Source organism: Salvia hispanica, chromosome 2 (genome assembly GCF_029641045.1).
Source record: "Salvia hispanica isolate PSC_SH4W2 chromosome 2, Shi_PSC_v1, whole genome shotgun sequence".
Classification (NCBI taxonomy): domain Eukaryota; kingdom Viridiplantae; phylum Streptophyta; class Magnoliopsida; order Lamiales; family Lamiaceae; genus Salvia; species Salvia hispanica.
In genome coordinates this window covers 64,029,282-64,040,773 of record NC_142693.1, presented here as the reverse complement: position 1 = coordinate 64,040,773, position 11,492 = coordinate 64,029,282, and the positions used below count along the sequence as shown (strand labels likewise).

Genomic DNA, 11,492 nt, shown 5'->3' with positions numbered 1-11,492 from the left:
GTTTTCCAGTCATAATTGCAGATGTAAAATTGAGAATTACTACATGATTTTAAAAATGCACAACTCTTCAACTAGCAGACATGCACTTAATTAAAAATAAAAGGAAGAACAAGCAGAGCACAATTCCTACGATTTGCAATTTCTAGCTCTGATTGTAATATAAATATCCTAAATTGTGAATCCCTAGACCTCTAAACTCAATCCACATGGAGAAACAATGAGTGAAGAAATCAAACCTCAATGAATTGATTGAATTTTTTTGACTGGAATGTCTCTGATGAGAACGGTGAAACAATGAGTGAAGAAATTGAACTGCGGTGATTCAATTGGATTTCTTCGACCGGAGATACTCCAATGAGACCGACGATAGGGGAGACGACGATCTCCGCGGCAGGAAATCGGAGCAGCGATCAGAATGTAAAAGAGAGAGAGGCGGAGATTTGTAAATTTACTTTTTTTTGTTTCAATAAAGATATACTATTATACTCCCTTCGTTCCTCATAATTTGTCACAATTTGACCCGACACGGGTTTTAAGAAATGTAATAGAAAGTGGGTTGAAGAAGTTGGTGTCATGTGAGTTCTACTTTTATATATTAATTTTATCATAAAATGTGAGTGTGAATGAGTTAGTGGAATATGAGGTCCACTACCAAAAATGGAGAAAGTGAAAGGTGACAAATTTTTAGGGACGGAGGAAGTATTAATAGAGATTAAAGATATACCTAGAGACGCAATACTTATGCGTCCCCAACTTAAGCTTAATTTAAGACGCTTTTATAAGCGTCCTTAGTTTTTGACTATTTTAGAAAAATCCCAAACGCAAGTATTGCGTCCTTGATTTTGTGTCGTTATATAGTATATTTGTTGTAGTGTCTTTTGTTTGTGATACATTTTCTTATTAAATCCTTCCTCCCAAACGCAGACAGTAACCACGCGCGCGGCTCATGTGAGCAGGTAGCGCGCTCTAAGATAAGTAACTTTCTCTCAATCACACAACTGGAAATCCCTGCCACAAAAGCATCTTTTCATGTAGATAAGTTCCATTTTATCTACTGAATTTGATCGAAAACACGTGACACAAATAAGCTTATCACTCTGATACGATCCTATCTCCAAATTATTTAGTTATCTTTTGATTTACCATATCTTTTCAATATTTGTTTAGATATTTGTTTCTTGTTCAATAAATTAGGGCAGTAGTATTAGAATATTATAAATAGGAGAGATTGTTATCATTTTATTCAATCAATTAATGAAATGATTATTGTTTGCCCACTTGTGGTGTATCAAGAAATTTTAATTATTCATCACTGTAGACGAGATCGCATCTCGCGCTCAGCTCTATCACCGCCGCCACCTAAGCGTGTCGATTAATCCGGTGCTTGGGTGGCGGCGGTGATCTCTGGTGATAGAGCTGAGCGCAAGATGCGATCTCGTCTGTAGCGATAAATTAAATTTCTTGATACACCACTGAAGCTGAATCTGCTACTAACTGCTTTTGTATTTAGACTGCGTGCTTAGAAAGGAATAACAAGCCCCCTAGGTCCAACGAATCCACTAGATCACAGGGTCTAGGAACTCACGGATCGTTGGAAGATCTCGGTCGTCGGACACATAGAATATCGCTTCAAAACCCTCAACCACGTATACTAAAATTAGCACAGGAAAGTAGGGATCGATCCCACGTAGATGAATGCGCAATTAAACATGCTCAAGGATTCAGGACTATTTTTTGGGTTGGCTGCTGCCACGCATTTTTGGGTTGAGGAAATTAAACTAAACTTGGAGTGAAATCTGCTACGCTAACAACTAGATCTAGGCAGAACAGAAATCATGCATATAACTGGAAAACGAGACAATCACTAGATCTAAGAAACTATTTCCTAAATTACCTAGACTTGGGAAATGAACTGACGGTGTGGACCATTTGCTGAAAAGGTAAAGTACGGATGAAAAGCTGGAACACAACTAACTAAAGTACTAACTAACATCGATATCATCTTCTCCAATAATTTGCATAAAATTTTAGTAGAAACATAGATGGAAAGTGGATCGAAAACGAAGCAGAGTGAAATTTAAAGCAATTAAACGAAGAACAATTAAAACTACAGCAGATCTGCGACTACTAGACGAAGTAAAATGAGAAGAGAGCAAAAGTGTTCGAAATCCATGCACAACTTGATTCCCCTGTTCAGATCCAACCTCGGATGCTAAATCCACTTCGGATCCAAGCATCCGAAACAAACTCCAACCAAAAGTATATCCATAGCTACAGATTCGCCAAACAACCACCGATCAACAACAACAACACAGATCCACAACCTCTTTCCCAGATCAAGCACATAATTATCCAAAACAGAGAATAACATTCAACTTCCGAAATTAAACCTCAAAAATAATGAATCAACGTAAATCAACACAAGATAAACACCAACATGACATAAACTAAATGCATAGATAACCGATAAGTAGCCAGCAACCAAATCGACTTCCAAAACGATAAAGTTCGACGGAATAAAAATGCAAAAAACTGAGTGTAAACTGATTGTTTCTTCGCCCTCCGTGAGGACGGTGTTACCACTAGCTTTTTCCGAAGATGAAACCCCTAGAAACCCTTAACTATCCCAGAATTCCCATTTTTCCCTAGTGTGTGTGTGAGTGTGTGAGCTGAGAGCAAAATCCTCTCTCTGGCGTGTGCTGCATGCTCCTTTATTTATAGGCGTAGAAGTGGGTCCAGCGAGGTATGAATAGTCTTTGTTTCCCTCAGCTATTGACTCCCTTCGTCCAACCATTTCTTTTCTCTTCAACTCTGCTCACTTCCCTTTGTTTTCCTTCGCTAGTCCATTGCCTCCAGCTCTTCCTAGATCTAGCGATTCCGACTTAAAAATTGCGTTAGACCCAGTAAAATAAAGTGTTTTTCACTACATAACCGATGCATGAAATTAGCCTTATCAACCACAAGTGAGCAAACGATAATCATTTCATTAATTGATTGAATAAAATGATAACAATCTATCCTATTTATAATACTCTAATACTACTATCCTACCTTATTGAACAAGAAACAAATATCTAAACGAATATGGAAAAGATATGGTAAATCAAAATATAACTAAATAATTAGCAGATAGGATCATATCACACACTTTCTCTTCTATATCAACCAGTTTTGTGAATTAGAAGTGAATATACTCCTACATATAACTAATGCATACACAACAGCAAGTTCATTTGTATAGAGCATGCCAACGTGAAGCATCAAGTTAGAGCAAATTAAAGAACTTCACCGATATTCATGCTCCATCCGACCATTTTAAGTGATATAAGAAAGTAATAAAAAGTTGGTAGAAAAATATTGTGCAATGTAGGACCTAGCAGATGAGACGCGTTAATGAAATGTGAGTGAGACGAGTTAATGAAATGTGAGTGAGACGAGTTAATGAAATGTGGGGTCTATTACCAAAAGTAGTAGTATAAAGCAGATGAGACGCTTATTTGTAGATGGACGAAAAAAGGAACGTGAGACACATAATTGTGGACGCAGGGAGTACATTGCCCTTGTAATGAGCTTTCTACAACATGCAAACCAACGTATTAAAACATAAATATATTTTCCTACACATTTATCAAATTGTTTCCTAATTTCTATGAAGGTTTATCACGGTTTTCTTTAGTATTTTTCACACAAATTAACCCACAGCAGTGTTCGGTTACAGTAATTTTATTTGTGTTTTATAAACCTCAACAAAACCCAACAAATCAATATGCTTATAATGCTAACTAATACAATTGAAATAAATCATACCTTGCAATCTGACCCCTTTTGCCCTCTCATTTCCTGAAAAGTGATACTCTAGTAAATAAATATAACATGTGAGCGTTATAAATATTCAAAATATGTTACGTTCTTTAAACCACCCCCCATCTTAGAGATCAAACTTTCATTCAAGAATAACTAGTAAGAAGAAAAAGCAGCCAACAACCTAAAACACAAATCTGCAATGCAATATAACCAAACCACTTACAAGCACAAGCATTTTAGTTAAGAAATAAGTGAATTCATGTGGTTTTGTGCAAATTAAAGGGAGAAGGAAGACTAACCCGTTAACCAAGTTGAGAGTCGATCGAGCTAGGAATTCAAAAAGAAGAGTAACAACGAATTGTAAAGACAGATTCAGGTCTTAATTGCATGGCAGAATCGGCGGCTAAGGGATGGCACTCAACTAACTCAATTGTAGTGGTGACCATTGAGGGATCACGCGTCCAATCGAATTGTTTTAATTTGTAGCAATGGCGTATGCTTAGGAGTTTGAGCCTTGGGAGACTTCCTTGTTGAGCTATCAATCGCACCAAATCAGTGTCCTCAATTTTAACGGTCTCAAGTTTCAAAAAACTCCCTGCTTCTATATTCCACTCGGGGCTTCGAAAGGCATAGCTTTCTAAATTGAGATACACAAGATTTGGTAGCATCGAACCTATGACATTCATGTGCTCCCATAGACACCCTAAGCCACTCAAATATAACGCTGTCAAACTTGACGGGAACATTGATAGAGGAACCATACACTCACGCTTAATATCAGGATACTTCACAGTATATGTAAGCATTTTCAAATACTTGAGTACCTCTGATATATTACCCAGGTTACTCAATGGGTTTCTATCATCATCTTCATCATAAGGCCGCAATTCTACCACAATTCCTAATCCCTTTAAGTTCGGGATTCTCTTGAGAATTTCTCTTGTGCAACTCTTTACACTCACACCCTTAAGACTGGAAAGTCTATCCAATGCAGCAACAGAAGAATTAGGAGTCGGTAGGTCTTTTCCCCATACCTCAATATGTTGTAGTTCTTGCATGTCCCATACTTCCACCGGCATACATGACAAAGCTCCGCGTGTCTTAATGTTCATATGTTGATTGATAATCAAGATTTGAAGGTGGAAAAGGTTGGATATAGAAACTGGGATCTCTTTGTTGCAGGTTATGCAAAGGTACTTTAGACAAATTAATTTGAAAATTTCAAGTGGGAAATGATAAAATCGGACCATTCCAGCTTCCAGTACCTTGAGCAACTTGAAATCCATTGCATGTATTGGCATCGCATAAGCGTGGCTAGGACCAAGACAAAGGAGAGAACGTACATTGGATGCACAATCTTTTTTTATATTTTCACACACTTCTTTGAAGCAAAATAAAGAGATGTGATGGGCACACAACCGACGTTGATCTTTCACAACATCATCGTTGCTTTGTAAAACATGCAAAAACTTAATCCTAGTTGCTTCTTTCTTACAAAAGTGCTGCCAGCAAGAATGCACACGAAAAATTAGCTTTGAAAACCAAGAATTTAGAGTGAGATTGAATAGAACAACATGGTACCCGGAAGCAAGGTGTGTCACCCATTCATGCAAAAGATGATCAAAAGTTACTCCATCCAGAATTTGTTTACCAAAAGATTCAAGAAACCCCTCAGTTATCAACCGGTTTAAGATGACGCTTGGTGGAATATCAGTATATGGAGGGTAAGCTCCCAAATAAAGAAATAACATTTTCAATTTTTGAGGTAAGTAGTCATAGCTTGGGGAAAGTACCTCTGCGATCTTATCATATGCATCCACGAATACTGAATTATGTTGTTTTTCAGCTACCTCAGTCCAATTTTCTGTGGTTGTTTCCTCTTTAGATAGGAGCTCCGCAATTGTGACTATCATAAGTGGAAGACCTTCACATTTTTTTGCAATCTTCTCTCCTAGTTTATCAAGGTTAGGAGGGAAACCCTTTGGACCAAACACCCTCTCGCCAAGTAATTTCTTACTTTCTTCATCATTCAACAAGCACAGTCGGCACTCAATTCTACATTCTTTAATTTGTTGTCGGCTTGTAAGCAAGATTCCAACATTCTCTTTTGGCAATTTATCCACTAACTGTGTATCCCATTTCCACACATCATCCAACACAATGAGACATTTCTTATCCTTCAACCTCTCTTCCAACAATCGAACTAGTTCCTCATGGTCATCGTTGTCTCCTTGGGTAAGCATTTGGTCACTAGTGCTGGGATCCACTTGAGCTAAAATGCATCGCAATATTTCATTGGATTCACATTTTCTGCCCACTTTGACCCATGCTCGAAGTTCGTAATGACTCTTAATTAATGGATCATCAAATAATTTCTTAGCAAATGCTGTTTTTCCAATTCCTGCCATCCCAATAACTGGTAGCAACCAACTACTGCCATCTTGTGCACAAAGACCATTCCTGACAGCTACAAATTCTTCGGATATTCCATTTCCAACCATGTTTGAATCGATTCCACCAAAATCAATTCTTAAGGAAAGAGGTTCACCTTCTTCTTCAGGCATATTATATAGTTCGATATCGAACTCCGCCTCCATGACAGCCACCTTCTCCACAAAGCAATCAACGCTCTGTCGGAGACTCTGCAGATCTACCGAGAAAGACAAATGATCTCTCTCACTTTCGACTCGTGGAAGAATTTGTTCATACACATGAGATTCGAGTAAATCTTCGAATTCCCACACGGCCTCTTTGATTCGGTCGTCGACATCATTCACCTTCGTCCGGATCTTGCTGTAGCTAGTCTCCTCCAATTTTAGCAGAGCTTTCTGCAAACGAGCCATGGCATCGTAGGCGGGTTGTAAGATTTGTGGAGAGGGAGGAACTAGTGAAATGCGAGATGATTGTAGAATAGTCTGAATGGTATTCTTGAGAGAAATTGCAGCACCATAAGCCGCCATGACTTAGCTTGATTGAAGTATCAAGTATAAGATGGAGGAATTTTGGTTTGTTAAACAGAAATTGGTAATCACAGCTGCTCAATTATTGATGAAAGCGGTCAGCATTGATAATGAAAGTACCTGCGCAATTATTAAAGTCGACTGTCACAATTGTCGGAAATAATAATTTTTCATGGATAATGTTTGTTTTATGGTAATCTGTTGAAGATATTTTCAACTATCAGTGTCCGTTTTATTATACTATAGGCTAACTTTAGAATTTTATTTTTATTTTAAATTTCTTTTTAAATCTAAATACTTGAATTTTAATTGTTCATGATTCACCTTCAAAATTTATTCTTCTCCAAATTGAGGCTCACGTAATCGTCGGAGGTGTCAATGAGGCAAAAACGACAATCATTAAAACAAGACAATATTTCGGTTTCATGATGTTTGTTTTCCCTTGATGTTTTTATTTTTCTAGAATTTTCTCCTCTGAGATTTTTCAATATTTTTCCGACAATAGAGGTTCGCTGAAATAATCAATTCCAATACTTTTTTTTTTAATTGTATTAGTAATATGACTTGTGTTTTTGATATCAGTAATAAGACTCATATTTTACTAACATTTTCAATTAATTTTGTTTTACATTTCTAAGCCCCCAAATATAAAAGAGAGAGACTTTCTATATCTCTCCCAACCTTGGGTTTGATCAAGTGAGCCCAACATTTGTAAATATGGATTGCCCAACAATAGCATTAAATATGATAGCCCACCACAACTTTATTGTACTATGTTAAACACATCAACTAAATAAAAACATCATAAGTAATATGCAGATATTAAGTTACAAACAAATGCACACACTATACGCAATCAACAGAACATCATAAATTCCAAAAAAACTGAAAAAGAAAAGACCAAACAAGTTCAACAAAAGCAAAAGTAGCAAACTCCGATATCTTTGTTTGTGATACATTTTCTTATCAAACACTTACTCCCAACTGCAGAACAGTACTCACGAGCGCGGCACATGTGAGCAGGTAGCGTGCTCTTCGTTAAGTAATGTACTCCCACTCGTGCATATCCAAAATCACCACAGATCCCTGCCACAAAAGCATCTTGTCGTGAAGATAAGTTCCATTTAATCAATACAACTTAATCGTAAACACGTGACATAAATCAGTCTATCATTCTATCTCTAATATGTCAACTAGTTTGTGAACTAGAAGTGAATAAACTCCTACATATAACTAATGTAAACACAAAAGCAAATTTACATTTGTAGAGAGCTTCCCAAGGTGAAGCATCATGTTGGAGCAAATTTAAGACCTTCACCTATATTCATTGTTTCCTAATTTCTATGAAGCTTTATCACTGTTGCCTTTATTATTTTTCACACAAATTAACTCATAGCTTTCATAAACCTCAACAAATCCAACAAATCACTATATATGCTTATACTTATGAAACAACATGGTAATACTAATACAATTGAAATGAAGCATACCTTGCTATATGACCCCTTTTGCCCTCTCATTTCCTAAAAAATTAGAGTTAATTAATATAACATGTGAGCCATAAATATGTTCAAAACATGTTACGTGATTTAAACCTCCCCCATTCTAGAGATCAAACTCCCATTCATAGAAAGACTAGTAATTAAGAAGAAAAAGTAGCCAACAAACTAAAACACAAATCTGCAATACAATATAACCATACCACTTACAAGCACAAGCATTTAGTTAAGAAAGAAGTGAATTCATGTGGTTTTATGCAAATTAAAGGGAGTAGGAAGACTAACCCGATAACCAAGTTGAGAGTCGATCGAGGTAGGAATTCAGAAAGACGAGTACCAATGAATCTTAAAGACAGATTCAGGTCTTAATTGATAGGCAGAAGCGATGGCTAAGGGATTGCACTCAACTAATTCAATTGTAGTGGTGAACATTGAGGGACCACGAGTCCAATCGAGTTGTTGTAATTTGTAGCAATGGTGTAGGCTTAGGAGTTTGAGCCTTGGGAGACTTCCGTGCATAGTTCTCAATCGCACCAAATTGGTGTCCATAATTATAACTGTCTCAAGTTTCAAAAAACAAGCAGATCCTATATCCCACTCTGGGCCTCGAAAGGCATAGTTTTGTAACTTGAGGTTACTAAGATTTGGTAGCAACGTACCAATGTCATTCATGTACTTCCATGGACACCCTAAGCCACTCAAATTCAACATTGTCAAACTTGATGAGAACATTGATAGAGGAACCATACACTCACGCTTAATATCGGGATACTTCACTGTAAATTGAAGTGTATCCAATTTCTGAAGTTCCTCTGATATAAAACCCAAGTTACTCAACAGGTTTCTATCATCATCTTCATCATAAGGCTGCAATTGTACCACAATTCCTAATTTCTTTAAATTAGGGATTCTCTGGAGAATTTCTCTTGTGCAACTCTTTTCACTCACACCAATAAGAGCGTAAAGTCTATCCAATGCAGCAACAGAATCAGGGGTCGGTAGGTCTTTTCCCCATACCTCAATATGTTGTAGTTCTTTCATGTCCCATACTTCCACCGGCATACATGACAAAGCTCCAAGTTTTATAATGTTCATATGTTTATAGATAGTCAAGAATTGAAGGTGAAAAAGGTTGGATATAGAAACTGGGATCTCTTTGTTGTAGGTTAGGCAAAGGTACTTTAGACAAATTAGTTTGAAAATTTCTAGTGGAAAACGATAAAATCGAACACTTCCAGCTTCCAGTACTTTGAGCAACCTGAAATCCATTGCATGTATTGGCATCGCATATTCGTGGTATTGACCAAGACAAAGGAGAGAACGTACATTGGATGCACAATCATTTTTTATTTTTTCACACACTTCTTTCAAGGAAAATAAAGACATGTGTTGGGCACACAACCGGCGTTGATCTTTCACAACATCATCGTAGCTTTGTAAAACATGCAAAAACTTAATCCTAGTTGCTTCTTTCTTACAAAAGTGCTGCCAGCAAGAATGCACACGAAACATTTTCTTAGAAAACCAATAATCAAGAGTGACACTGAAGAGAACGAGGAAGTACCGGAAAGCAAGGTGTACCACCCATTCGTACAAATGAAAATTAGAAGTTTCTCCATTCATAAAATCATCCAAAATTTGACTACCAAAAGATTCAAGAAACCCCTCAGAACTCAACATGTTAAAGACGATGTGTGGTCGAATATCAGTATATGGAGGGAAAGCTCCCAAATACAGAAATAACATCTTCAAATTTTGAGGTAAGTAGTTATAGCTTGGGTAAAGTACCTCTGCAATTTGATCATATGCATCCACGAATACTGAATTATGTTGTTTTTCAGCTACCTCAGTCCAATTTTCTGTGGTTGTTTCCTCTTTAGATAGGAGCTCCGCAACTGTAACTATCATAAGTGGAAGACCTTCACATTTTTTAGCAATCTTCTCTCCAAGTTCATCAAGGTGAGGAGGGAAACCCTCTTTACCAAACATCTTCTCGCCAAGTAATTTCTTACTTTCTTTATTAGTCAACAAGCGTAGTGTACCCTTAGTTGGACATTCTTTAATATTTTGCCTGCTTGTTAGCAAGATTCGGACATTCTCTTCTAGCAAGGTATCCATTACTCGTGTGTCCCATTTCCATACATCATCCAACACAATTAGACATTTCTTATCCTTCAAACTCTCTTGCAAGAGTCCAACTAATTTCTCATCGTCGCCATCGTCTCCTTGGGTAAGCATTTGGATGTGAGCGTTGGGATCCACTTGAGCTAGAATGCATTGCACCATTTCATGGAATTCACATTTTCTTCCCACTTTGACCCATGCTCGAAGCTCAAAATGACTCTTAACTAATGGATCGTCAAATAATTTCTTAGCAAATGTTGTTTTTCCAACTCCTGCCATCCCAATAACCGGCAACCACCAACTCATGTCATCTTCTGCACAAAGATAAGCCCTTACTTCTTCAAATTCACCGGATAATCCAACCATGTTTGAGTCGATTCCACCAAAATCAATTCTGGAGGAAAGAGGTTCACCTTCTTCTTCAGGCATAGAGAGTAGTTCAATATCGAACTCCGCCTCCATCACAGCCACCTTCTCCACAAAGCAATCAACGCTCTTTCTAAGACTCTGCAGATCAACCGGGAAAGAAAAGTGATCTCTCCCAGTTTCGACTCGTGGAAGAATCTGTTCGTACACATGAGATTCTAGTAAATCTTCGAATTCCCATACGACCTCTTTGATTCGCTCATCCAAATAATTCACCTTCGTCCTGATCTTGGTGTAGCCGGTGTCCTCCAATTTTAGCAGAACTTTCTGCAAGCGAACCATGGCATCGTAGGTGGGTTGTATGACTTGTGGAGAGGGAGGAACTAGTGAAATGCGCGATGATTGTAGAAGACACCGAATGGTATTCTTGAGAGAAATCGCAGCACCGTAAGCCGCCATGACTTGATTGAGTACCGAAGGAATGGAGGAGTTGGCAACGGCGGTAGGATTTATGTAAAAGTGAATTCAATATTTGAACTTTCTTGAAATTTTAACAATTTGTGCCGGAATTCTTTGTCATTAAGTGGAGGTGAAATTGGACATAGGACTAATTTTTGCCGGCTATCAATGACACAGTAAGAAGTATAAAACTCCCTCCATCAATCAATACAGGCTAAATTTGATTGGATTGACAAATTTTAAAAATTAGGAGTATAATAAAAAGTGGATGAAAAAAGAT

General features: G+C 37.5%; 2 protein-coding genes across 4 annotated transcripts; both read right to left on the bottom strand.

Annotated features, from left to right (window-relative positions):
• Window positions 1-2,438: 2,438 nt before the first annotated feature.
• LOC125211866 (disease resistance protein RPP13-like) lies at window positions 2,439-6,853 on the bottom strand. 3 transcript variants are annotated; one of them, XR_007174576.2, is made up of 3 exons: window positions 4,104-6,852; window positions 3,808-3,840; window positions 2,439-2,868 (listed from the first exon to the last, which is right to left on the bottom strand). XR_007174576.2 is itself a non-coding variant. In XM_048111828.2 (3 exons), exons 1-3 carry the CDS (start codon window positions 6,762-6,764, stop codon window positions 2,863-2,865), a joined length of 1,206 nt encoding a protein of 401 aa, XP_047967785.1. In that variant the 5' UTR covers window positions 6,765-6,853; the 3' UTR covers window positions 2,439-2,862. The 3 variants fall into 3 exon arrangements, 2 of the variants coding, with proteins under 2 accessions (XP_047967785.1, XP_088922070.1); XM_048111828.2 differs by having other exon boundaries at window positions 5,598-6,853; XM_089065944.1 differs by having other exon boundaries at window positions 2,439-3,840.
• Window positions 6,854-8,584: 1,731 nt separating this feature from the next.
• On the bottom strand, window positions 8,585-11,212 carry LOC125200311 (putative late blight resistance protein homolog R1B-12). Its single transcript, XM_089063502.1, has 2 exons — window positions 9,858-11,212; window positions 8,585-9,806 (listed from the first exon to the last, which is right to left on the bottom strand). Exons 1-2 carry the CDS (start codon window positions 11,210-11,212, stop codon window positions 8,585-8,587), a joined length of 2,577 nt encoding a protein of 858 aa, XP_088919628.1.
• Window positions 11,213-11,492: the final 280 nt, after the last annotated feature.